Source organism: Apaloderma vittatum, unplaced genomic scaffold (assembly GCF_000703405.1).
Source record: "Apaloderma vittatum isolate BGI_N311 unplaced genomic scaffold, ASM70340v1 scaffold21512, whole genome shotgun sequence".
Taxonomy (NCBI): Eukaryota; Metazoa; Chordata; class Aves; order Trogoniformes; family Trogonidae; genus Apaloderma; species Apaloderma vittatum.
In genome coordinates, this window is record NW_009704422.1 from 1 (window position 1) to 26,269 (window position 26,269).

Sequence of the window (26,269 nt, forward strand, 5' to 3'; positions counted from 1 at the left end):
AGTGGGGCCGGTCGCCAGGCTGGGGCGCCCCGTGTGTGGAACCGGGCATTGCCCGAGGCCGGAAAGAACATTTCCCGAAAGCGGAATCATCTGGACTTGTGGAAACCTGCTGCTCTTCCTCTGGGGCAGCAGAAGGAGGGGATGGGTTTGCAAAGAAATCCGGTGTAAGTGTTACCCGGAAGCCTTGGCAGAAATGAGGCTGGTTGACAATTTTGCCGGTAAGAGCAAGGGAAAAGGAGCGCAGGTGCCTTGACGTCTCGTAGCATCGGTCTGTACATCGCGGGTTACGGCAGGGGGCGGGAAAAAATTCCACGACATACAACTGGCAACGTCAGAGCCTGTGCTCCCTGAAATCGTGATAGAAACAGCACGTCAAACACCAGCCTTTGAACAAAAATGTAGCCAAGAGGATAAGTAATTCTGTTAATAGACGAACTGAAACCAGCATGCTGACAGTTATATAAACAGGTAACATGGAGAAGAATTCTAAGGATGGTCTTGGTTATTAAGAAGTTCGCCAGTCTGCCAGAATTAAAAATTAAAAAAACCTGCTGTCGTTGCTTGTAGAAACACATTTTACTAGCGTGTTGTAAACAGTGCAAGTTATAGTTAGAGAGTGTTAATTAAAGTAGGGCATGTAAAATCCAGAAAATATTCTTAGTTCCTTCAGTCTCTATTATCAAATACAGTTTAGGTTGACTAATAGTCATCCTGTTTAGCTTATCTGATGTTAATTTATTTTGTTTCTTTGAAACTCATAGGGCCAAGCTGTGAAAATATCCTGTGGTCATCAGCCTGTGTTTTTGAGCTGGATGGAAATCAGGCATCGAGGTCACCAGGGTCAAAGTATTGCAGAGATTAACAGACAGTTAGCAGAGAAACTTGGCATTGCAGATGGAGAACAGGTTTGAAATGCAATCTTTTTCTCTTATTTAAATAAAAAGTGTGTTGCATGATGTCTGAAAAGGTAATAATTACAAGTTAGCTATGGCCTTCTTGTTTCATGTATTTATAAAGTAACTTCATTTATATCTACTCATAAGATAAGTTAACCATTCTGTCCCCAGCATCACAAAACTTGCTCATTAAATTGTTAACAATTGGCCAAATAATGCTAGGACAGGCTCGTGGGTATGTCTTTGTGAGGTTGGAGCTCTCGTCTGTAGTGCCATTAGTTTTAGGAAAATACAATTTAAGTGATTAAACAATTTAAGAATTATCTCATATTTTACCCTGAGTTCCTGTTATTTAAAAGTAATTACTGACTTACTGCATATTTCTTTCTGTCTGACTTATTTGGGGTTCGAATTTTCATCCCTTCCCCCCCCCCCCCCCCCCCCCCTTCCCTATATGTCCCTGTGTGTCCTTTCTCTTTGAACATGTATTTAAATTGGCCTCTTACTCTTGGGACACTGTGTTAAATTTCTTGTAAACATTTCTTTCATTGAATGGAAGTTGAAGAGATGTCCAAGAAAGCTTTAAACTGAGGACTTAAAAATTGATTTAAAATTCTTCTACTTTTATAAAAGCTGACCTGAAATAAATCTCTCGGAGGACAAGTAACTAGTTTTATCTCAGGAAAAAGATTATTTAAGTTTATTTAAAAATGCGAGGCATGATATTGTTTGAAAATTGTTACTTTCTCTCAAATGGAACCTTTGGTAAACATTGACTTTTGAAATATATGTTTAATGTTTTCTGAAAAGCCTGTTTCCTCATTTTCTTAGCTGGCTCTGTCTTGCTAAAGGTGCATGACTCAATGAATTTGACTGTGTTCTGAAGTCCAGAACATTTAAACATAAAAAAAGAAAATATGTTTATGTGGTCAATATGCATTAAAAATTGATTGTCACAAGCTGGTAAAGCTCTTGATGCTTTTCACGTTTGCTTCCATTCGTGATTCGCTGAAGTTCCCAAACGTGCCCAGTGCAATCCATTTCCTATCTGTTGAACACTCATCTTCTGCTTATGAATTACCTAGTGTCGTTAGGAAGATGATGTTCACAGTAGTGAAAACGTACAATGACGGGTGTGTCAGTTTTCTAGTTGAACTAAAGATGGAGCTTTTCTGTTTTTAAAAATAAGATGTTAACTATTTTGGAATGATGTTACTTTTGCCAGGTATTTCTTGAACCCTGTTTCCACGTCTCCTCCTGTCAGCAAGTAGAAGTGGAACCACTCTCAGCAGATGATTGGGAAATTCTGGTAATAAAATCCTTTCCGCTGTTCACATCATTTTCTTACAGATGACAGAGATCCTGACACAAGCAGTTTTTTGCACAACACCCCGTTCTTTTCAGCTCCTAAGGGCACGATGGGGTGTAGTTGTATTTCATATTTCAGACGGGGTGTTAGAAAAAGACATAGAGATTTTATCTTCAAACAAGTGTTAAGAACGTGTGCAGTATTTAATTTCACAGTGCTGTCATGTTTCCCCAGGAACTGCACGCTTCCTCTCTTGAAAGACATCTGCTCGACCAGATTCGAATAGTATTTCCAAAAGCCGTTTTCCCTGTGTGGGTTGAACAACACACTCATGTTTACATCAGAATTGGTAAGTGATGGGGAAGGTCTTGTGGCACCTCGAGTAAGCTGTTTGGAAAGGTGGGCGCATCCATTGACCTGCTTTGTTTGTGCTCAGGTATGCTTCTGCCAGCAGCCTCCTACGGGAGATTAGAACCATGCACGGAGCTACTGATACGTCCCAAAACACGTGAACTTGGGGAGAATATCACCAGCACACCTTCCAGAGAAAGTGACACCTTGCTCAAAAGTTTTGTGAAAAATAAGATGGAGCAACAAGAAGCAGTGAAGGATCCTTTTTCCAAACAACCTTATTTAAATCCAGTCCTTGAACAGAGTAAGGCTGATGCCAACGTGGTGTTTGGCTCAACTGTTCTCCCAAACATATGGAATTTCATAGGAAGCATTTTCTCTCATACACCTGAGCAGGAGCAAAAGACTTTGTTTGATGAAGATGAAATGGGCACCTTTAAAGACAAGCTGCTGAACTTAATTCACATGGATTCTGTTTTTAGAGTGTGTCAGTCCCAGCCTCCCAGTGTACAGAATGCTTCCGCCACTCACACGTTTCTCAAGTGCAATGCTGTTCATGTTTTTCCATGGAATTTAGAATTTATTGATTTGGATCCAGACCCTGTGGTGTCTTACGGGAAAATTAATGGGCTGCTTTCCCCAAGACAGCGTCATCAAGAAGCAAAGCAAAACCTGCCACCTGAAAAGCAAAAGCATTTGACTAGCACACAAGACAAAAATAATTCAAATTCTAATAATTCCAGTCAAGCGTCCAGTGAGGGATCTGTTGTTCAAATCGTTTGGAACGGATTTGAAGACCTAAAGAGTGGCATAGAGTGTGGCCACAACGGGGAAGCCCTACACGTTGGAAGAGTTTGGGTCAGTTTGAGCACACCGTCTTCTGGCCTTTTTATTGGATCATGTTTTCTCTTGGATAATTGTGGAGCTGACTAATTACTGTGCAGTTTTGGGCTATAGATTTTGTGTTAAGCTCACAAGTAGAGTTTACTAGAATCAAAGAATATTTGCTAGAGCCGTGCTTTGCTAAGTCATCTCGTCCTGTATGTACAGGGGTACTCTGGGTTTCTGCAGCCTTAGCATTTTAGCACCAAGTGGGGAAAATTCTTCAGTGTTCCTGGAGGGAATGCATGCTTTCTTCAAAATCTGTCCGTAGCTGCTGAGTTGATAAGAATGCCAAAGCATCTACTTACACCCGCTCAGCACAGCATAACGAGATTATTTGCATCAGTTACCACCTTAAAATGTGCTTTGGGCCCTAGGTGTCTCAAGCTGTAAGGTAGTGGGAACACGTAACCTAGCGCTATGTGATGCCTGTGAGTATTTTGATATGCTCTTTAAAATAAATCTTTTAAAAATTATCAAATAACTGGTTTTTATATAATTCAAATTATTTTAGTTTTTGCATGCTATTTTGCAAGGTGCCCCAAGTCCTGGTGTGCAGACACTGACATCTCAGCTTGTTCTGATAGAACCACAGCCTGCCTCTGTTCTTTCTTTCCTGGAAGCACATGTAGGATCAACAAAATAGTCAAATCGTGACTTGGATTGCATTTTATTTATTTTAACCTAACAGGCTTCTCACCATTCGCTTTTGTTTGTTTGTTTGTTGTTTTTTTTTGTTAAGAACAAGAGTAAGAACGTGCAGGGGTCTTTACCACTAAGTGTTTTGAAAGACTATCAATTTTCCAAATGCCAACAAACATAAAATCTTTTGGAGTTAATATTATGAAGTACTTTCAGTTTGGATATAACTTCAAAATAACACAGAAAACTTGAAAGGTAGCTTCCTTTCTAAAAGGCTAGATGGACTAGTACAACTTGGGAAATTGGTTTTTCTCTCTCTGTGCTGCAGAAGTGCTTGGTTCTGATCTCTGTAGTGGTCTACTTGTATTTACCTGCCCACGTAAAAGTAATTTTAATCAGCAAATTAAAGTAGAGTTGTTGTTTTTCTCCTATGCTAAAAGCATTTTTACAACGTTCTGGGAATTCCTCTCAATTCTTCAATTTCAGCTCTTGGTTTTTATTTAAGGAACGTAGTACATGGTCAACTATAGTGAGCGCTTTCACAAATAAGTTGAAAGGCAATTAGAAGGGTGCGAGAGAGAACAAGGTTGGGATCCCACTTATCAGTCTATGGTTTTCTTCTGAATTCTCTTGCAGATTACAACCCATAAACAGACTATGATCAAATGTAGAGGTTAAGAAACTGATGTATTATATATATTATAACTAATTTACTTTCTAATATTTTCTTTTTCTTTGCTTTTATTTTAAATATTTCAGATTCCAGATGGTCTGAGAAAAAAACTGCGTATTGAAATACATTCAGCAGTCCGGATTAAGTCAGTCGAATCTATTCCTAAAATTCCTGTATCTCTTACACTGCAACCCAAACAGAACTTAGTGAGTTCGTACTCTTGGTCACGTATTTGTTTGTATGATGGAAAACTGATAATGTTGCTCTGGTCAAGTTGGGATTTTTCTTAATTTTTATTTGTTTTCATGTGTTGGATGGTAGCGTGGAGTTTGTTTACCATGTGTGACATAATTTCAACCAAGTTTCTTTTTCAGTAGGACCTTGCTTTTTCTTTTTACTACATAAGTTTAGATTAAGATGTACAACCTACTTAAATAAAGCTTATCTAGTAATACTGTTGTGTATTTTGATGCTCTAAACTTCAAGTGGTTAAATTTTGTTTTGCACTTGGTAGGTATTTCAAATAGCTCAGCATGCTGTTTGTAACAAATTTCTATTTAAAGGAACTGGCAGAGCAGGTGAAGGAAATAGAACTTCTGAATTTTGATTCATAGTTTCCTGAAGCAATTAAAGGAATGCCATATAGTACCTCTTAAATCGCTGGGTCTTCCTTTGTTCCGAATTTGTGAAAATCTCCGATGTCTTTCTTAGTGAAAAGTATGTTGACATGAAGGAGAGATAGCATTGGTAGGGAAAACATACATTTTAGTTAGATTTCAAGCGTAAATAATTGCTGTCAAAATAGCAAAAATAGTCAATAATATTTTTTGCATCAGACCCTCATCTGCAGTACTTTACTACTGGTTCAAACCTAGCAAGTTTTAAGTGTATACGTTTAAAGCCTGTAAAAACAAAGGCAATCTCTGTTTTAAGTCTTCTGGGAGAAGACACTCAGTCTTCAAACACTGTAGTGCCCAGTGGATCTCTTATGACAGTTGCAGTGAAATTATTATACTTTTCAATGTGCTTTTTAGTTTTTTCCTTCCTTTTAATTCTTCTTTTCCTCGTGCTGAAGATTTAATTTTCTGGAGTTATATCATTGAATCTCTTTGCTTTCCTGTGAGACATATCCAGTCTTCTGAGTAAGCATCTGTGACAGTAAGAGCGTACTTTGTACCAGTTCTCCCAGGCTCTCAGATGCAGCTGTGGAATGACTTATTTCTTCACGGTGTGTGCTTGCTGCTGGCCTGGTTATTTCCCATGTTAGCTGCCCCTCAAAACTTTAAATACAGCACTTCTCATCGTAGCAGGGCTTGTGCGTGTTTGTTCTTTGATACTCTTTTTGTCTCCTTACCTACAGAGGAATGGTCAAACGGCTTTTTTTGGTTTTATATTGAGTTAAAAAGTATTCTGCTAAAATCGTAAAAAGTAGTTATGTGTGCTTTTATGCGTTTTTAATACAAATTTCTCTCTTTCTATATAATTTAGATTTTAGTTCTTGAAGCAAAAAATGGATAAATAAATGCAGGAAGAAATTACAGTAACTTTCATTTTCCTTTCTGAACACTGCTTCTGTGATTGCAGTTGGTTCCCCCTTTTTTAGACAGGAATTATGCTTCTCCGATTAGGAATTCAGCCAAGAGATATGCGATGTAGACTCATTTCTTTTCTGATTCCCTTTATCTAGGTGATATGAGCTAAGTTATTTGGTCTCTGCCTGCCTGTTGAAGCTTGGTGGCGGTGCCCCTGACCTGGATGAGCCCAGGGTTCTTTTGTAGTGAGCGTATTGAGCACCCAGAATAAGACACCGATCAATACCGGTGCATTCCTTGGGTGCTCTTTCAAACCCAGGAGCTGAGTAATGCTCTTGGGTCTGGCAACACTGATGAGTGAAACAAGAACAATAGCTCTTTCTTGTCTTCACATCAGTATTTCAAAGATAGAATCCTTAGAGGCGGTGAAAGCTTCAACTCTTGCCATAGCAAGGACTAGACGGTTACTTTCCATAGAGCAGTTGGCAAAATGCTTTTTTCCAAAGGAATAAAATTCTTCTGTTTCTCTGCTGCCATAAGAGAAACAAACGCCTTGTGCGCAGGAACAAAACAGTTTTACTTGCTAACACCTTGGGTTTGTTTATGTCTTTTATTTTCCTGTTTAGCATAAAGATATACTTGAAGATGATGTTAAATCTGCTTTCAGTTCTTGGCTGCAGGATTCTGCTACTGATGATCACCCGTGGATAATGACAAGCACAGACTGTGTACATCTGCCTGTCAGAGAAGGTGAGGATAATACTGGCCTGCACTGTAGCTGTCTTGAATGTCCATTATGGACTCTGTTTAGGCAATATGCCATTTAACCTCCGCATGCACCATTTAACGTAAGATACCTCTTTACACTGAAACTGTAAGCATGAGTTATGCTTTAATAATGATTAGCCTTTTTTATTCTTTTGTTTTGGATTATACTGTAGTAAGTCAAAATATACTAATATCTTTCATCTTGTGAGGAGTAAAAATGGAATTTATTTAGAATTTCAATAGTTGCTCCTTGCATTTTCACAGGAATGGAGGAGTTTGTCATTAGTGCAGTGCATCCTGCACACGCCGAAGAAAGTGAGACTGAGAATATTTTTATACTGAGTCCCAGTTTGCTGCAAAAGACTAATATACAAGTAAATATCACATAGTATCAGGTATCAAGTAATTTAAATTGTTATACTTGGTTTTAAATGTTTTACATTTCATATATAACGTATTTTGGTTTCCCTTTTTAAATAATGTCACTCTGTTCATTAAGTTACATCTGCATTCTTTATATGTTGTTTCGTAGCCTGAGCCATTTGTGAGATTCCAGACATGCCACACTTGCCACTGAATTTTGTGATCTATATCAAGCTCTCAGAAATCCGTTAGAGCAGTGGAAAGTCAGTGATGTCCAAGCTTGGACATACTACCCTTAGGCTCAGTTCTTTCCTTTAATACGTAACCCACTGTGAAAGCACTGCCCAAACAGCAGCTGCTTCTGACAGAGATGAGACCTGTTCCCCATTCAGGCCCACCAAGCTCACACCGCCTTCTCTTATTTGTAGCTTCTGGGCCTTTTGTTTCCTCAGTCTCCCCTTTCTCAGGAGAATAAATATTCCTAGTTAATGTCAGGATTCCTGATTGCATTAATAATTCTGGCTGAATCAATGCCTGTGACTGCAGGGTTGTGGTTACAGGACAGGGATAACATTTTAATTTTTAAACTGATACAGTTAAACTTCAGCAGAGAATTAAGGTGTCTTCTTCTGGCTGTTTAGAATTTTTCTGCAAAATGTAGGATTCTTGTTCAAAGTAAAAAGCAAGTAAAACAAAAGTTGTATTTCTAGTGGTGGCAGAGAAGTACAAGAAAGCTTCTACAAATTGCACTAGTGACTGGTTCAAAGAGGAAAGGGTGGAATGCGTTTCTTAACAGCAGTGCCAGCATCTCCTCCCAGCTTGTTCTTGCCTGTGAACCTTGCTGTTAGCCCTGTTTGCCTGCCCAGCTTTCCCTGCCAGCTCCCCGGGTGGAAAGAGCTAGCTGGTATTTTTCACCCACCTCAGAGTCCTGATGTGGTTCACTGTCCTGCCTCACGTGTGCTCATGCCAGCACGACAGGAGAGGGCACGGGAGCAGGTACAGATAGTTACAGGCGGGGAAAGAGGCGATGGGCTGCGTGGTGTAAAGAGCACTTGGCCTCACACTGATCACAGGATGTTACAGCACTCGAACGCTGGGTTGTATTCTGGAAAAGGTCCTATCGATGTCATTTTACCGACACATCTTTCTTTCAAGCGCAGTAAGGTTCAGCAAAGGCATACATGCAACACTTTCTTTACACAGTTCCAAAAATGCTTAGCCACTTCCGTACTCGTCTTCTGTAGTTGTATTTAACGGAAAGTACTAACTATTTTTGTTGTTCTAGGTTCTTCTACATCCTGTAACTACACATGCTGATGGTGACAGCAGGGCACCTCTGTGTGATACAGACAGGAACCTTCCTTACCACAAACTGAACGATTTAGGGTGAGACACTTTTGTGGTTAAACATGGGAGGGAATGTGAATTTAAAAAAAAAAAAAAAGAGTACTGGTGGAAATGCAGATTTTTTTTGAAAACTAAGCCAGATCTAAAAAACCCTCTGCTGCTTTTGGCTCGTGTCAGATGCAGACCTTATCCTAGTATACGCAGGTGGTTTGTTTTGTCTGAATAGTCTTACTGCAGTGAGTAGAGAACTTCCTGTGACTGAAGGGATTCATGTACTGAAAAGTTTACCTTGTCTGACGGTAGGAGGGGAGGTCTTGGAACTGGACAGGTTTCAGAAGAAATACTGGTAGTTGAGTGGCTCTTGGTGTGCTGAGCAGTATGGAACTGAGGGCTACATGCAGTAAGGGGCACTGCGGAGGGTTTAGCTGGGGCTTCCAAATGATGCGAAAGTTAGGATGTGTTGCAGTCTGTCTGTCGGTCCCCTTCCCGCGGTAACTTAAACCTGTTTACCTGTTCAGCTCTTTTAACAGTGTGGGTCTCACAGAAATTTAGTTTCTACAAGTTTTATCAGAGTAGTCAGCTGAGGAGAGACACGCAGGATCGTGTGTCCACGGGTAGAGCCCACAGTGTATGCTCAGCAGCTACCTGGTTCACCTGCTCGGTGGCCAGTGGCAGAGATGTAGTCTGGAGCTCGCCATAGGACATGCCGGCTCTTTCCCAGCAAATATATAAGTAAAATGTAAAGCTGTAGGCATTAGTGTAAGGGAAGACAGTGCTACCGTGTAGCAAATTTGCAGTAGGGCTGAGGCAGAGGGGACATTAGACATGGGGCGTCGTGGTAGCATGCTGTCAGAGCTGTGAAAGGCAACTGAGGGTATTACTGAGATGACGCGAAAAGCGGTTGTAACTCAGGCACTCAAATAGGCGAAGCCCCAAAAGCTCTTGTCTTCTGAGACCTACTGCATGCTAGGATGGTGGTGATGGCTACATCACTCTCCCTTTGTGGGAGGGGTTCTGCCATGTCTGTCTGTGTCCCTTGTGTCACCACTGCAGAATAAAGGTGCTCTTTCTTCATATTGAATCGTCTTCAGCTTTTTCTTGAAAAGGTGAAGTATGACACAATGTGTCAGCATTAAAACTTGACTGTGCTGCAAGTTATTAGTATTTATATTGTGTGTAGTGATGCTCCCTAGGCCATTTAATGTTTTGGGGTTTTTTTTTTTGCTCTGCAGAGGACTGGACAAACTAGGAACATCTTCCTTTGAACACGTAAGTCACAGTCTGCTGGGACGCCCTTTATCTCAAAAGCTGGCTGCTCTTGCTGTGGGACTGCGAAGCGGCGGGCTGCTTCTCACAGGAGGAAAGGTGCACACTACTACTCTCTCTTTGCAAGCCCTCCCAGGTTGTTTTCCATTGTTACAAAACTCTTCTGTAGTTTTCTTTGATACCATGCCAGTTCCAAAGCATTAAGGAATGAGCTGAAGAAGGAGCAGTTATCTGAATGGAGTTCATTTAGTAAAACATTATATATATATATATACAGGTTATATGCACACTTTATCAGTATGTATTCATATTTCATGTGTATGTAAAATATATATAGCATGTAAGTTTTGAAGATTACTACAAGTGCAATTTGTTTGTTTCTGTGGGAGATTAATCTACTTTGTGTTTCTAGGATAGTAAACACTTCTTGTCTCTGAAACATTTGGGTGAAAATAAGGATACAGTATTTCCTTCGGTGTTGTAACATAAAATGGCAGTGGAGTTGCTACTCTTGCTTTCCTGTTGCCTCTCATAGTGATTCATTGAATACCGTATTCCTTTGAAACTAACAGATGTCTTAACGCTGAACTCGGGGGAATGAGAACACTATTGGTGGTGGGTGTATCCACTCTGAATTTGTTTATACTTTTCTGACTCGAGGCCTTTGTTCTCTGCCAAGTGATGTGCAGACAGAATACTTATATACTTGTGATGAGGAATAAAACCAGTGTGCATACAGCTCTCCCAGCTTGTTAACTGGTGCGTACCGTGACAAAAACTCCACAGAAGCTGAAGGAAATAGTTCTGTTGCTTTACTTGAGTTCGTATTTATTTTTGTAGGGAAGTGGAAAGTCAACATTAGCAAAGGCCATCTGCAGAGAAGCATTCGATAGACTGGATGCTCATGTGGAAGTAATCGATTGTAAAGCTTTAAGAGGTATGTGTTGGGGGGTTTTTTTAAGATCTCAAATGTTTGCTATATCATGAAGAAGCATGCTAGCTTGCTGAGAAAGTTTTTATATTTAGTCTGAATAATTTTTCTAGTGTTATTACTGCTTTTGCAAGGATATTTGATGCCCTGCAATGAACGTCTTGAAGAGTCTGATAAAAATACAGTTTCCAGAAGCTTATTTCACACTTTTATCAGTTTCTGTTCTGTGTGCCACCACCAAATCCAAACCATGCTTGCCAGGCACGTTTGTGATTGTTACAAAATCAGAAGTAGTTGCAAGTTGATCTGTGTGTTTTTTCAGCTGTGCTAGCTGGAACAAATGTTACTTTCACAAATCATAGTTGTTAAAGGATACCTGCAGTACTCAGTGAAAGGATGACACCAGCGCCGAAGAAGGATCGAACAACCGGCTGAACCCGAATTTATGATGGCATATATACTAATGTAGTGTGTGTTGGCAATAGTCATCTAACAATCATGGTTACAGATGATGAGGTGAAGCCTTACCTAGAAGTAATTTGTGCCAAAGAAAGAAAAAGACAAAAAGGCTTTTTGATTTGGGTTGTTTTTTTGGGTTTTTTTCCCCCTCTTTCATTTACTGACTTTCCTAAATAGTCTTGGTGTTACAGAGGCAGAAACTACTCAGCTGTTTCCTGACAGAGCCCTTATATTGCACGGCTGTACTCTTTTTGCTTAAGTCCCGACTAAGCTCCTTGCTCCAGAGCAAAATGGAAAGATTGACAACGAATCATGGAATCACAGAAGTCAGAGTGGAAGGGACCTTAAAGATCATCTAGTTCCAACCCTCCCGCCATGGGCAGGGACAGGCCCTTTGCTCTGAAAATTCTTTCACTTGCGGGGCTCTTGGGTAGATAATTTAAAGTGCTGCTGATACTGCTCTGGTTTTAACTATCTAGAAATTAAACCTGTAGGCTTCTACAGTGGTTAGTGAAAGATGATTAATCTTGTTTTAAGACAGATGGATCTTTCTAGATGTAGACTTTTACTGTTAACTCTGGATTTATTTACTGTTGTACCTGGATTTATAGAAGTAAAGTTAAGCTGCATAAGTCAGAGAACTGTAGTATTACATCAGCACATACAGTCAGTCTGATGATTTTTATTTTTATTTTCTGATATATTTTGTCATTAAAATTGTATTTCTGTTTTAGGAAAAAGATTAGTAAACATAAGGAAAAATATGGAAGAAGCTTTTTTAGAAGCAGCGTGGAGACAGCCATCGATTCTTTTGATGGATGATCTTGATCACATTGTTGGGGTACCTTCTACACCAGAGCATGAGAACAGCCCTGAAACAGTCCAAAGCAGTAGACTTGCTTATGGTAATACTGTGCTGCCTCTGTCTGGATAAAAATATTAAAATTTCTTGTGCCTGAATTGTACAGTCCTACCTGGACAAATCCGTTGGGGTTTTTTTGCCTCTGGACCACGTGATGTTCCATTGCAGGGACCCACAAATTATGCTCTGGCAGAACATTTGTGGACCACTAGCTGAGTCAAAGTAGCCCCCTCTGGAGCTCGGAGCAGTGGTGGCCGATGGTACGTACACCCCGTTGGCAGTGCCACTGCCGGGGTGAAGGCTTCTCAGCTCCTGCCGTTGTCCATGCACTCAAATCCCATACGATGGCTTACACATTACAGATGAATCTTTAACTGATTCTTAGTGATAAGATCCATGTGGTAGCTGATGCATCATTAAAATTGATCCTGTTTTCCGTGACTTTAATTACAGAGAGACACTAATTTGATACTTACTGATGTTTAGAACCAACTTTTTAGCTGAGTACGAACTCTTTTATCATCCAGCTTGGTATACTTTGTAGAACTTCTGTTTTATTTTACGATATAACAGGATTTTAAAAGTAAGATTATAAATTGTAGTTTGAGATCCTGTATATGGTTACTTTTTATTCCCTAAAATCTGGACAGTGATAAGTTGCAAAATAAAATTGCATTTAAATGATCAAGATTAGTATCTTTACTTTTTTAGCTGTATTCAACTGTGTTCATGTAAAATTAAAGCCATAGCGGAAAATATTTTCCACTTCTTAGCTCAGATTGAGTGAGTTAGCCCAATTTTTTATTAAATTACTGCTGAAATTCAGAAAATCTTACTGTCGTTTTGTTTTTAAAATGTGCACTTCAGTTACTTGCAGAATCGTTTGTTTCTTATTACTTTATTCACCAGTATAATGCATGAGACAGAGGTTTAGAGTTTTAGAGATTATTCCTTGAAGATCTGTCTAGGAGGGTTAGCTCCTACTCTTAGGACTTTTGTTTACGTGGAGGGAATAGTATTTCTAGAACTGTGATCATAGCACACACAAAAATCCACTTTTAATATCCTGTGGTGGGCTTCACCTGTGATGTTACAAATTTAGCTTTTAAAGAGCACTTTTGGTGGCGTTTTATTAATGGAATATATTGTCCTAGAAAAAATAACTATACATCTTCTATTTTTTTTAAAAGCCTGTAAACATAGGAGTAAAACAAATATGTAACAAGATGTTACCTTCTGTGTGCCCTAAAGCTGCTCTCCTGTACAGTAGAAGTATCTATCATGAAATGCAGAATCTTCTGTTATTTTGTGATTCATGGAGCAATGTCTTCTGTGTTTAGTTTTGAAAGATCTGATAAAAGAAGTTATTTCCATGGGGAGTTTGATTGCGTTAATTGCCACAAGTCAGTCTGAACATTCCCTACATCCTTCCCTGGTTTCAGCTCAAGGAACTCATGTGTTTCAGTGCTTCAAATGTATCCGATCTCCAGATCAGGTAAATTCAGGTAAAATGGTTAAAATGTCGTTTGTTTTCCCTGCAGCCTCACACGCAGTACTGGAGCAGCTGTAATCATAGTAGGTTACACCTGATACTGAGAAAAAAGCTGGAAAACCTAGAAGTCCTTTCATGATACTTAAATACCTCAGAACTTACATGTCTCACTATTAAATTTGAAAAAAGAAAAAAAAAAGAAGAGTAATCCAGTGAAAACTCCCAGTTGGCCCCACTATGAGAAAAAAGCTGGAAAACCTAGAAGTTCTTTCATGATACTTAAATAGAACTTACATGTCTCACTATTAGATTTGAAAAAAGAAAAAAAAAAAAAGAATAATCCAGTGAAAACTCCCAGTTGGCCCCACTCTCCTTATCTTCAGTGGTGAGGGAAGGGTGCATTCGGAAGACGGCTCAATGTAAAATGAGCCGGGCTGTCTGACGTAGGTGAGACTTGTGTGTCCCCTGTCACCTGTAAGGGGAAAAAACATGTAAGTAACTGAGGTTAGGTAAATGAGATTAAACCTGAGGGCTCGGAGGAATAAGTATGTCCCTAGAACATGTATTTTAAGAATAGTGTTAAAACTACGTGTCACCTGTAAGGGGAAAAAACATGTAACTGAGGTTAGGTAAATGAGATTAAACCGGAGGGCTCGGAGGAATAAGTATGTCCCTAAAACATGTATTTTAAGAATAGTGTTAAAACTACAGGTTAATTTTAGGGGAAGGTTTAGGATTGGTCGTCTGTATTTATTATATTCTCGACTTTTTACTGTAGTCCGTTTTGCAAGGTAGAAGGGGTAGAGGGAAGCAGCAGCAGTACAGCTTCAGTGCAGGAGAAGGCAGGTGCTTTGTACCCGCGCCTGCCCTACTCACCTGTTACCAGGAGTTGTTGTGGCCCGCTTGGCTTCTGTCCCAGGCTGGCCAGGCAGAGCCGCTGAGGAGGGCGGTCTGCTTTCAACAGGGTGTAGCTTTCTCCAGCTTCCCGCCAGCCTCCTTTTATCCTTTCTAATACTAAGACATTAATAAGGATGAGGCAGCACTGGGAAAGTCAGGATTTCAGGAGATACTAAATTACTTGGCGCGTTTTTATCTGATGCAGTGTATTTCATCTCAAATACATTCTACTCATATTGGCAAAATGAAAGATGGTTCTTTGAAACAGAAAAAAATAGGTGTAAGAGAATCTGAGGCTGGTGTTAGTGTTGTTAGATTTAAGATAGCTGTGCTGAGGTAAACGTTTAAAGTTATGAAACTGGTGAATTTACTGAAATTCACCTGAGGAACTAACTTTTGTTTATATTCATGCCTGCTCAGATTTCCTTATTTGAAGGTTTGGTGATACGTAAATATTTAAGGAAATTTCAGTAACTTGTATGTATTTACTTTGTGAATTTCTGAAGTCCACATAAATAGTATGCTCAATATACACTTGCTGCACAATTCTGTTTTTCAGAAGCAAAGATGTGAAATACTGTATTCCATAATAAAAACGAGACTGAATTCTGATCTAAAGAAGTTCTCTGATCTTGACCTCCAATGTATTGCGAAGGAAACGGAAGGTTTTGTTGCTAGAGATTTTACTATGCTGGTTGATCGTGCCATTCATGCCTGTGTTTCCAACGAGATTGTGTTTCAAAACGGCGGTATGTTAACAACAAAATCTCTTATTTCATAGTCTTACTTCTGTTATCCGGAACCTGTGGAGTAATAGAGAAAAAAAGAGCCAGTTTTTATATTTAAAATGCATTTAATTGTTAAGTATTGTGAGGAATTTGTTACTGGTAGGCTATGCAGTGTTTGTTGTTGTTGTTCAGGATTTTTTTTTTTTTTTAAGCAGAATTGAATCTGTCAACTATGGATTTTCTGAAAGCTCTAAAAGATTTTACTCCATTAGCTCTGAGAAATGTCAACCTTCATAAACCTAAAGACATTGGCTGGGACAGGATTGGTGGCTTAAAAGATGTGAAGCAAATCCTTATGGATACCATCATGTTACCTGCGAAGGTACCCAGTGCTTTTAAATTAGCTGCTTGCATTTTGTAATGTTGTTGTAATGTTAGTGATGTTTTTAAGATGTGACACGGTATTTGACAGAAAAATGACAGGTGTTAAGCTATTTTTGTAGCTTCCCAGTCTTTAACTGTCTGCAGTTAGTGGAAAGCTCTCCTTCCCCTTCCTTCTTCCCAATACAAAAGGCAGCGGCGTGTGCTTTTCTGCAGGCGAAGTGTGATTCTAGAATGTTGCAGTATCGCTAACGTCAACCTCGTCGCGCTCTCTGTTGCATGGTTTGTGAAAATAAAATTTCCAGGTCTCTTCTGCAGTGCTTTTACTAGAATAGTATTCTTTTTTGGATGTGTGCTGATCCATCAGTTCCCTTTGTTTTACTTTGGCCTTTCTGCCTCGCTTAAAAGTTGCAGCGCTGAGATGAGCTGTCCTTTTCAGTCTTCAGAGGAATGACTGAAGAGTTTTCTGTATAAAGGACAGAATCTTTTACTTCGTATAATTCGATCATATTAGGTAGCGATTAAAATAGGAATTCAGAAGTACCAGTATGGATGTTATAAAGCTCCACTGCATCCCTATTCTGCCCTGTTGCCTCTTGGCAGTAAATGCCACTTGTTTGCATTTTAAACACCTGTGAAGCCTCGGAACTCACTTCAGCCCCAGGTAAACTAGCAACAGTCCGGATCAGCTCTTGTGATAATAACATGGATAGAAGAAATTAGACACGTTCTATTTAAACAAAAATCAGCACTAGTCAGCGATGTTACAGTGTGCTGCAGAATAATTACGTGTTTTTGAATATGTCATGTTGAAACTCTTTTCCAGTATCCAGAGTTATTTGCAAGCCTGCCCATACGCCAGAGGTCAGGAGTCTTGCTGTACGGAGCACCGGGAACGGGGAAGACACTGTTGGCAGGAGTAGTTGCTCGAGAGAGTGGAATGAATTTCATCAGCATCAAGGTAGCAAGATTTTGAACATAATTGATTAATTTTATTAACTGAAAGGAATGGCTTAACATAATACTTAGGAGTATGTGCTTGTGAGGGCAAAATACCGAAGTAACACACTGACAGTTGGAATGCTTAGAATTTTCTTCTGGCTTATCTGGACTCCTTGGCTCTTCAGTTCAGAGATACCACTCTTGTTTACAAGAAAATTAATTCTAGTATATAAAATCTATGTTGATATTGAATTACACATTAAAGCTAAAAAAGATATCATGAATGTTCTTTTCTGGTTATTTTTATTTTAGGGACCAGAGCTGCTAAGCAAATACATTGGAGCAAGTGAGCAAGCAGTTCGAGATATCTTTAACAGGTTGGCCTTGTAAAGATTGGTGATTTTATCATTGAATTTTATTGGTTGAAGCTCCAAGAAATCGTTGTATTTTTTTTAGGAAAGGCATATCATCAGAGCTCAAGGGCACCTGAAATTATTAATTGTGCCAAAACAGATGTTCACATCTTGGCAAGTTCAACTTGACTGTCCTTATTTAAGACCAGAGTACACTGGCTCAGATCAGGAGTGCCACTGGAACTGAACTCCCAGTTCTCTCCATTTACACTGTGTTGGTTCATAGCACAGGGCTGCCTTGGGAAACACATGATATTTCCAGGAGACAGTCGAGTGTGCTCCAACTAGTCATGGACGCTCGGTACGTGGGATCATACTAGACTTGGAAGTGAGGTCCTCAGTGCCGGTTTTGTTTTCACCAATCTGCCCGTGCTGGCCCTCAGTGCTCACTGACGTACACATACCCTTCATCGCCCTCACTTCTTGCTAGTCTGCAGTGTATGCAGCTGTCGTGTTAGATGCCCAGTGGTTGGGTAGGAGAGCTTTCATCTCTGTTAACATGACAGTTGAGTACTTTAGAAATTACAGTGTGAATGCAAGGTATATCATAAAAATGAGCAGTGATTCCATTGCAGTCCACCTCTTCAGAATCACCTAATTTCTCCAGAAAACTACACTTCTGATTTCTCATTAAAGATAACAGTTCTCTGAAGCAAAAATCAATTACTTCTAATACTCCTCAGCAGTTCTACCTGTGACCCAAACTTAAGCAGAAATCAAATGTTGCCTTTTTATTTCCCCTTTTAGGGCTCAGGCAGCTAAGCCTTGTATCGTTTTCTTCGATGAATTTGACTCTATTGCTCCTCGCCGAGGTCATGACAACACTGGAGTTACTGACCGAGTGGTCAACCAGCTGTTGACTCAGTTAGATGGTGTGGAAGGCTTACAAGGTAATAATTCATCTGGGGGCTCCTTTTCATGCAGAAATTTAGCAGATGTTAATGGTATTTTTCTGCAATTTCCCAAGGGGTTTATGTGCTGGCTGCTACTAGTCGTCCAGATTTGATTGATCCTGCTTTGTTAAGGCCAGGTCGACTGGATAAATGCCTGTACTGCCCTCCTCCTGACCAGGTGAGGAAACAAAGCATTTTAGATTAGAAGAATGGGAAAAAAAATGAAACCAGTAGGCTTTATTCTCCTTTTCTTTATGTTTTGTGGCACTTCAAACCTGGACAAAGCAGACTTGATTGTCCAGCTCCAGTTACACAAGAGTGTAAGTTCACTGATTGTAGTGTCAGTGTGTTTGCATAAAACTGAGGAAAGACAAGGCTGTTCTCCGCAGTCTTCAAGACTAAATCCTGTCCCTGTGGATACTGCTAATTTTAAAAAAATGTAGAAGAAACTAGTCTGCAGAAAGAAATTGGAGGCAGTCTAGTGTTTATTGTGTTCTGCATCTTTCTCTGAATTATGGGTCCAGTGGATTCGCCATTTGCTTGGAGTGATGAACCATGGCCATTCCCAGCCCAACCGCTGAGAAATCTTAAGTTTCTAGAGGAGTTTCATTCCAAATTCCGTTGATCCCACTCTTCTTTACCCACACTTGATTTGGAATATTCAAGCTCTTTTGAAGGCAGATATGTCACTAGTTCGGAAAGGAATTGATTTCAGTGGGTTTTGGATTAGGCCTTTGAGACTAATGTGTGTCTTTGATTACCCATTTTATGAGAAAAAAATAATGCTGTTAATTTTCAGATTAGTTGGCACATGTAGCAAATACCACCTCATTTCATTCTGAAACACACATGAAGGAGAGATCCTGTGCCTTAAGAACATACATATACTTTCTTCCCCTACCTCTCCCTCCTGCTTTTTTTTTGTAAACTTCTCGTTTAGAATATGATTATTCAGGTAAGCAGAAGGTTTTTTTCACTTTTTTCATACTTCTTGCAAAAATACCTGAGTAGCAGAGTTCAGCTTCATATTTTTATATATTTAGCACATAAAAATTCCAGATACTAACTGGATATTTAGAGAAATACATTTCTCTGGATACTGCATTTGGTACAATTTATCTGAGACTCATCAAGAAAATGTGCCAGAATATGCCTGTGTTTTAGAGATCGATTGCTGTACAGTATGTCCTATACGTGCTGTTATTAGGGTAGCATCTTCTTTAAGAAAGATCCTTCCTCCCTCAGATAGGAGGTTGCTTGTGACAGGGCCAAAGCATTATCTAGCAGCTGGACAAGGAAAATAACAGGTTGCTTTGCTGACTTTTTTTTTTTCTCTCCCTTTTCACAGAATTCACGCTATGAAATCTTAAAAGCTCTCAGTCATTCCCTGTCTTTGGGAAATGATGTGGACTTCCAGGATTTGGCAGCAAAAACCGAATGGTTCACAGGGGCTGACCTAAAAGCTTTGTTGTACAATGCCCAGTTAGAGGCAATCCATGCTAATCTAAATTCAGGTTTAACACAGGTAAATAAAACTGATAAAAAGAGCAGACACTTATTTCCTATTTTGATATCAATATGTTAGATGTTTTAGCAAAATTACGTTAAATAAGATTTAGTTTTCCTATATTTTTAAACAGAGGATTAAAATCTTAATATGTTTGCAGAAAAATGCAAGAATAATGTAACAAATTAGTTGAAATACTTTTTAAAACACAGTTTCTTTTCATTTTATGATAGCTCTTTTATGTTGAATAGATTTGTGTAAGGCAGATCCGTTTATCATTGTTATGAGGAATGACTGATGTATCAATAGAAGGGATCCCACTCAGTTCTTAGGAGCAAGTAGGAAATGTAATTTTGAGGTGGCACATCTTGGGTGATGGGGGAAGCAAGGAGGTGGTGGGGGCTGTGGAGTCACTCCAACAGACCGAGTGTGGCCTGAGGTCAGGGGAGCAGTGGAGAGAGGACAGTGGTACCTGCAGGGGCCAGGCTCCAGCTAACGCTTGCACTGCCAAGGCAGAGGGTGCTCCCTGTGGTTCATAGCCCCTGTGTCGCTGACAGCTCCTTTCCTCTTTCCGCCTCCGCCCTGTCACCTCCCCGCATGCTTTTAGTGCCTGCCTTACGGTTCTGGCTGGACAGGGGCGGGCACGGCTTCCGCCGCTTGGGGGTCAAAGGGAACGGTTGGGTCAGGGGTGCAAAAGCAAGTAACCTTTGGGTTATTTTGCCCCAGCTGTTACCAGATGATGGGACTCTGGGGACACAATACTGGGATGGATCTTCAGCGTATCTTCCCTTACAGTCCCTTCACTTGTAGCACCAGAGTCACGTATTTTTAAGGATACCTGATGATTATCTGTCTTCAGAGGAAGCTGATGTCTAAGGCGCAGTTGTCTCCCACAAAACAATCCACTGAGGTGCAGGAAGAAAATATTAGAATTTCGATAGTACATGTATGTAAACTACAAATCAATCAATATGCGTATATTTGGTGCAGAGTGCTCAGTTTTTTTACTGATGGGGCGTCCAATCAAAAAGGTTTGTAGATGCCAGTCTAAAGCAACAACTGTGGCTGCCACATGGACACTTGACGTGGTTTGACTGCGGCTAACGATGAGTACAGCAGTGCGGTGCTGCACAGGTAGACTCACCACCATCTCCTAGAGCACGTTATAACGTGCAGCTGCCTTGCGTGGAGGGAGTGGTTGAGGCAGTGCTACAGCAGAGCGTGTACCTGATGTTTCACGTCACTTGCCCTTACTGAGTGAGACAGTTAAAGGGACCAAATAAAACCTTACAGTTACCTCCTTGTGTATGAAGACAGAAAGTTCTGCTTAAAGGCCTTGGGTTTTTGTAGCAAAATACTTGGAAATGTACTCCCAAAGATTACTAGGATCAAATGTAAATCAGTGCTTTCATTTGCACTGTATATGATTTTTTAAAAAATGTGCTTCAGATTGCACTTAGATAAGAGTTAACACTTCTAATGTTCTGTTCTTTGTCACAGGATTTTGGCTCTAGTTCTGATAGTGACTTCAGTCTCTCTTCCATGGTTTTTCTAAACCACAGCAGTGGGTCAGAAGATTCGGCAACAGATGGAGAGGCAGGGCTAGAGCAATCTCTTGTTTCTTTAGACGTGTCTGACTTGCTTCCTGAAGATCCACGTTCCAACATGTATCGTCTTTATTTTGGAAGCTCTTATGAATCAGAGCTGGGAAATGGAACTCCTTCAGAACTGGTAAAACGCTAGCTTGATATTTTGAGTTTTATAAATACTAACAGTTGTGAAGCAGAAAAGCTGAACCAGGCAAATGGTATGGTCTTATACCTACTGCTATGTCTGCTTTGCCCTTCAAACACTTCATCCTGCACCAGGAGGGGGAAGAAGATGGAAGGATGTTATATGACAAAATACAAGATGGACTTCTCTGCCACTTTGCAGTATTTCAAAATCACAAACTATTGCTTAATACCTTATAACCAGGCAAACTGCATTCATGCTAGATCCTACTGCCTGTTCTGATGGCTTGTTGCCTTCCAAAGTTTAATTCTTCACTTTTGGGTGGGGTTTTTTTGGTTTGCTTTTTAAAAAAAATCTAGTTGTATTACTTAACAATGACCATCCAGCTTTCACGAATTGAGTCCTAATCTTAAGAACGAGCAGACAGTTTTCCGTTCCCAGTAGAGTGTGCATTAATGGAATAATCTGACTGTGGGATTGTGAACAGCAGAAGTAAACGTCAGCTGCCATCGTTGCTCTGCAGGAGCAGAATTCCTGTTGTTGTAGTGTCACACTGCACGGAAGGCAGCGCGTTGTCTGGCGGGGTTGCAGACCGGGATGTGCGTGTTGGCTGCCCAGCGCCTGCGCGGTGCTCAGCTGGCCAGCGCCTCTGGGTGGGCTGCCCCCGAGCTCCTCGTGGTGGGCGGATGACTTCAGAGTTCACATCATCCATGGAACATCCATTTTCAAGATCTGTTGTAGAATTGTTATTATGGAGTAGTTATTGAAAGTGTTAAACTTATTCTCAGAACTGTCTTGCACCGTCTTAAAGCCAAAAAGAGCTTACCTTGACACTGGAGAAGCAGTCACTGACTGCCCAGGTGCTTTTGTATGTTTTGTCTTACGCTGTAGATGATAGTGTTCAGTTGGGGAATCTTTAGAGACTTCAGTTTTTCTCTGGCTGTGAAAGTTCTTCAGCAAGGCTGCAAGGACTTTGCTCTCTTAAAGCTGATTTTGAGAGCTGCATATTTTATCAAGCGCACAGAGAATTTGGAGGTGATGAATATTTAAATTATGAGTCATTCCAAAGCAAACTACGTAAACTCGCCCAGATTTCAGAACTGCTGATTTTCATGTGTAAATAAAGCAAGGGACTCTGCAGGCCTTCATTCTTTTTGAGATAGGCCATTGCAAAAATCATTAGAAGCACTTCATTTTCAGAATTGTACTTTTCCCCAAGCACCTTGGCAAAATAACGTAAACCTTGCTGTTCAGAAAGTTGCGCATGAGATATTTTTGAGAGAAAGTGCTCTTTTTGCCACTGGGGGCAAGCTTACACTGAATTGTAGGCTAAATCTTAACGGTGGAGTCGCTCTTTTGGATCCCTAATGAGTTAATCTCTTTCTCCCTGTGGTCAATTTAGAGTTCTTTGTGTTTGTCTGGACCAAACTCCATAACTCACGATTTTACCAGCGTGGCCCAGAGAGACGCAGCAGCGTCGCAACCTTTGATGCTTAGAACAGCTTCTCAGGAAGACTCCCTGGAAAATAACCCGGAGCAGCAAACAGAGCAGCTGAGGATGGAGATCAGCGCTATCAAAGCCAACTACAGAAGCAAGAACGGAGTATGGCAGTTTTTTCAGTCTTAACACTTTTCTATTGTTTATCCATGCTTCTTGGTATTTCAACAAGAATTTCTGCAATTAAATACAATGTGACAGAGATAGCAAAGGTAATCGATACCTAGTTTGAGGAAAATAAGGCAGGTGTTAACTAACTAGCTAGTTACTTCTGTGTTATTAACGGGGGGGAGCCGGACTGTATTTATAATTTGCCTGTACTGGTAATGAGGAGGTTCTGGAGCTACTGGTGTTACTGGCACTCTGTTTCTGCGGAAGTTTTTCATTGTCTGTTCATGGCTCTGTTTTCAAGGAGGACAGCACCCTTAATCAGTCAGCACTTGCCAAGAACACTTTAATTATTACCCAGTCCCATCTGATGACTGCACTTGAGGGTATAAGACCATCCATTAGCCAAGATGACTGGAAGAATTTTACTGAACTGTAAGTAGTAAATATTTCAGTAATTGTGCATTCAGTGGAGATATGGTCTTTTCACATTACTTATTCATCAGAAGCACAACAGTTATTGAATGTGGGGAATGGCAGCGGAGTTGAATAGCTTCTGACAGCAGGGTTTTTTTTCAGAAATCTGAAATTGCATCCTGAGAAAGGAGAAAATATTTTACCAGTGCGTTGTCTTTTATTGTTTTTTATTAATGTAGGACCTAGAAATTCCAATTACAGGACCGAAAACCCTTGTAAAACCCTTGTATTATGTTAAGAGCTATACCAGTACAAAGAGGCACCAATTATTTAAGACTTAGAGCTACGTCCTTGCTGCTCTCACTGAGTAACAGCCCCTCGTATTTTCAAATTGCTGGTGTTTGACTCTGTAACGGTCTTTGTAGCTGCCACGTTTGGGAACAGGCAGTAGTCTGCACAAGGACAAAGACACAGAAAAGGAGAATGTGCCTCCTTAGACATGGAACCGACTGAAGCAAAAAAGCTGGAAACTAGCACGAGGATGTTCTGTGAGCTCATGAGGGGCTGCTTCTGACGTGAGGAGTTGTCCTCCTCTCAGCTGATACGCAGATAGGCGGCTCTTACAGCAGGAAGGGACAGGAGAGGAGAATGAGCGTCTGCACTACCCTTGTCCCACCTCCCCACCCTTCCTACCCCAAAAAACGTTTAAAAAAATAGCAAAGGAAACAGGGCAGAGCCAGGTGTGAGGAGACATACGCTCTTCATTTCCATAAAAAATAAACGTCTGTGGTTCTGTGCTGTGTTGATGTGCATCTGAAGAGGAATATGCAAAGCGTTTCATTGGAATTTGTGAGTATCTTTTTATGTTTCCAGGTATGATAATTTTCAGAACCCCAAGAAGAGGAAGGGACAAGTTGTCTCAACATTCAGACCAGGACAGAAAATTACTCTAGCGTAGTACCTTGTACTGCTTGTAATTGCTGAACTTTAACTGGAAATAACTAATGAGATTAAATCAGATTATTTATATTCGTATGGATTTATTAATGCAGCAGTTGAAGATAAGTTTCTTTTAAACTTACATGCTGTAAAATTATGTCACATTTTATTTTGAAGAAAATTATCTTCCTTCAGATTGATATTAAATTTTTGAGAGAACATTGATTACATTCTGTCCTGTTGTTTATCACATAAGATTTTTAATTTATACTTTTTATCAGTATAGTTCCCAAAACCTGACGATGGTTTCCTATTCCTGTTTGCTCACAACAGATCGATTTTGTTTGAATAATACCTAATGGTGGAAATGTTTTCTAAAGATTCTATAAAGCTCTTCTCTAATAGCCTTTGGAGGGGTGGAGAAGGGCGGTGCTGCCTGTTGCATTATTTATTTTATTATTTGTTTTAGTAGGCAACTAGATTGATACTTCCAGAGTAACTATGGAGTCAGTTTTTTCCTTGTTCACCGTGGTTGAGGTGGGTTGAACAGGTAACCAATTTGCTGCAGAGGAGCAAATCCTTCCCTCTCAGGTGCTCCTTGGTAACTCACATTTACACCGTGGAAAATGCAAGTACTTGGAAGTAATTTATCTCCTCATGGAAGAGGGCCAAAACCCATGGACACTACTAATGAAGTGCAGCAGCTGGCAAGGTGTCACCACTCTGCTTTATGTGTCAAAACTCAAAAACTTCCTTTGTTTTATTTTTCCACATGTCCAAAAAAAAAAATAAAGCTCAAAAGATCTGTAAAGGTAAATATAAGGCCACTCACAGCTCGTACCATTCATAGGCAGCAGGAACCACCCCAGGGAATTCAGGCCATACAAGCAGATCTCACAGTGTTTGGAGCTGACTGGCTTGTAGATAATTTAGTGCAGAAAACTTCAACACTGCTATTTTTAGCATGTGGCACATACCCTGTTCTGATACCTAAATAATTTCATTGGTGTACCGAGACCGTCAATATAGAAAATTAGTCTTTGTTTTCCCTTAGCAAATGTGTTTTGGTTTGTTGTTTTTTTCCCCATCAGAATTGCTGATTATATAATATATAATATATAATGGTATTATATATTATATAATATATAATACCATTATTAATTGCAAAGACTTAAAAAACAATTTAAAATTGTTTTTAAGAGACCAAGCTAACAGACACACTACTAGTAATGATGTGAAACACAAATCACACCTCAGCGTTGGCCTGCTCAGGAAATGAAGACATGTGTCTGCCATCAGGATGGCAAAGCCAAAAAATACATTTTTAAATCTGTATTCAGCTTTCCAAGCAATTTATCCCCTCATATAAGCAAAGTCCCAAGGGAAGCTACGTATGCAGGCGCACATTTCAGATTCAGCTGAAAAAAATTCCCTTACGAGGTGACTGTTCTCTAAATCACAGAATCGTGGATGATAGGTTTTAGTCTGGAGAAATCCAAGCAGATCTCTTCTCTCCAGCGCAACAAACCTGCTCCCCGCGTGACGGACCACCCTGAGTGTTTATTCAGAGCTAGTCTTCAATTATTTCAGAAATAAAAACTGCAGTCACAGCTAACACACATATAAAGTGCTGGATGGTTAAGAGTATGTCGCAACTCATTTTCTGGAAAATAAGTTAGAAGGTAAAAACACTAAAGGCAACTCTTAGAAGACAATTATTTGCTCACCAAAGTCGCAGATGACACGAAGCCTGTGGTTCTGACCCAAACTGAGGAATAATGTCTGGAGAAGGGAGCACAGAAATGGTGCACCAAAGGGACAGAAAATAAATAAATACCATGATCCATGATTAAAACGCTATAAAATGTTCATTTTATAAGTTCTTGTATGGGGTTCACAGACCCGCAAATACACTCAAAGCAACTTCTCCAAGGTATTCCTTTAAAAAAATTATAAATTATTGGTAACAGTTTCTTTAATGGAGATTGCAGGCGTAGGTCCCACATGAGTCCAGATATAGCCCTTCTCTGGTCGTGTAG

The 26,269-nt window shown here is 40.0% G+C and overlaps 2 protein-coding genes across 2 annotated transcripts in view; one reads left to right on the top strand and one right to left on the bottom strand.

Annotated features, from left to right (window-relative positions):
- The first annotated feature begins 767 nt into the window (after nucleotides 1-767).
- PEX1 (peroxisomal biogenesis factor 1) lies at nucleotides 768-24,451 on the top strand. The gene is made up of 23 exons (XM_009865044.1): nucleotides 768-905; nucleotides 2,122-2,205; nucleotides 2,440-2,554; nucleotides 2,642-3,414; nucleotides 4,840-4,959; nucleotides 6,912-7,035; nucleotides 7,318-7,427; nucleotides 8,702-8,802; nucleotides 9,996-10,128; nucleotides 10,870-10,966; nucleotides 12,154-12,324; nucleotides 13,622-13,776; nucleotides 15,230-15,419; nucleotides 15,614-15,780; nucleotides 16,606-16,740; nucleotides 17,034-17,098; nucleotides 17,882-18,024; nucleotides 18,102-18,205; nucleotides 19,376-19,552; nucleotides 21,035-21,265; nucleotides 22,671-22,871; nucleotides 23,179-23,309; nucleotides 24,165-24,451. Exons 1-23 carry the CDS (start codon nucleotides 813-815, stop codon nucleotides 24,247-24,249), a joined length of 3,705 nt encoding a protein of 1,234 aa, XP_009863346.1. The 5' UTR covers nucleotides 768-812; the 3' UTR covers nucleotides 24,250-24,451.
- Nucleotides 24,452-26,180: 1,729 nt separating this feature from the next.
- GATAD1 (GATA zinc finger domain containing 1) overlaps nucleotides 26,181-26,269 on the bottom strand; it is a gene marked incomplete at its 5' end in the record, with an annotated part of 2,631 nt that continues 2,542 nt past the window's right edge. The window contains one exon of the mRNA XM_009865045.1: nucleotides 26,181-26,269. Within this exon, the coding sequence (XP_009863347.1) occupies nucleotides 26,181-26,269 (89 nt within the window).

Excerpts from the sequence above, each read along its gene's own strand:
- PEX1 (XM_009865044.1), top strand. The coding sequence starts at position 813 with ATGGAAATCAGGCATCGAGGTCACCAGGGTCAAAGTATTGCAGAGATT. Across the intron at positions 4,960-6,911 it reads TGCAACCCAAACAGAACTTA|CATAAAGATATACTTGAAGA; the intron begins GTGAGTTCGTAC and ends TTTCCTGTTTAG. Across the intron at positions 22,872-23,178 it reads ACTACAGAAGCAAGAACGGA|GAGGACAGCACCCTTAATCA; the intron begins GTATGGCAGTTT and ends TCTGTTTTCAAG.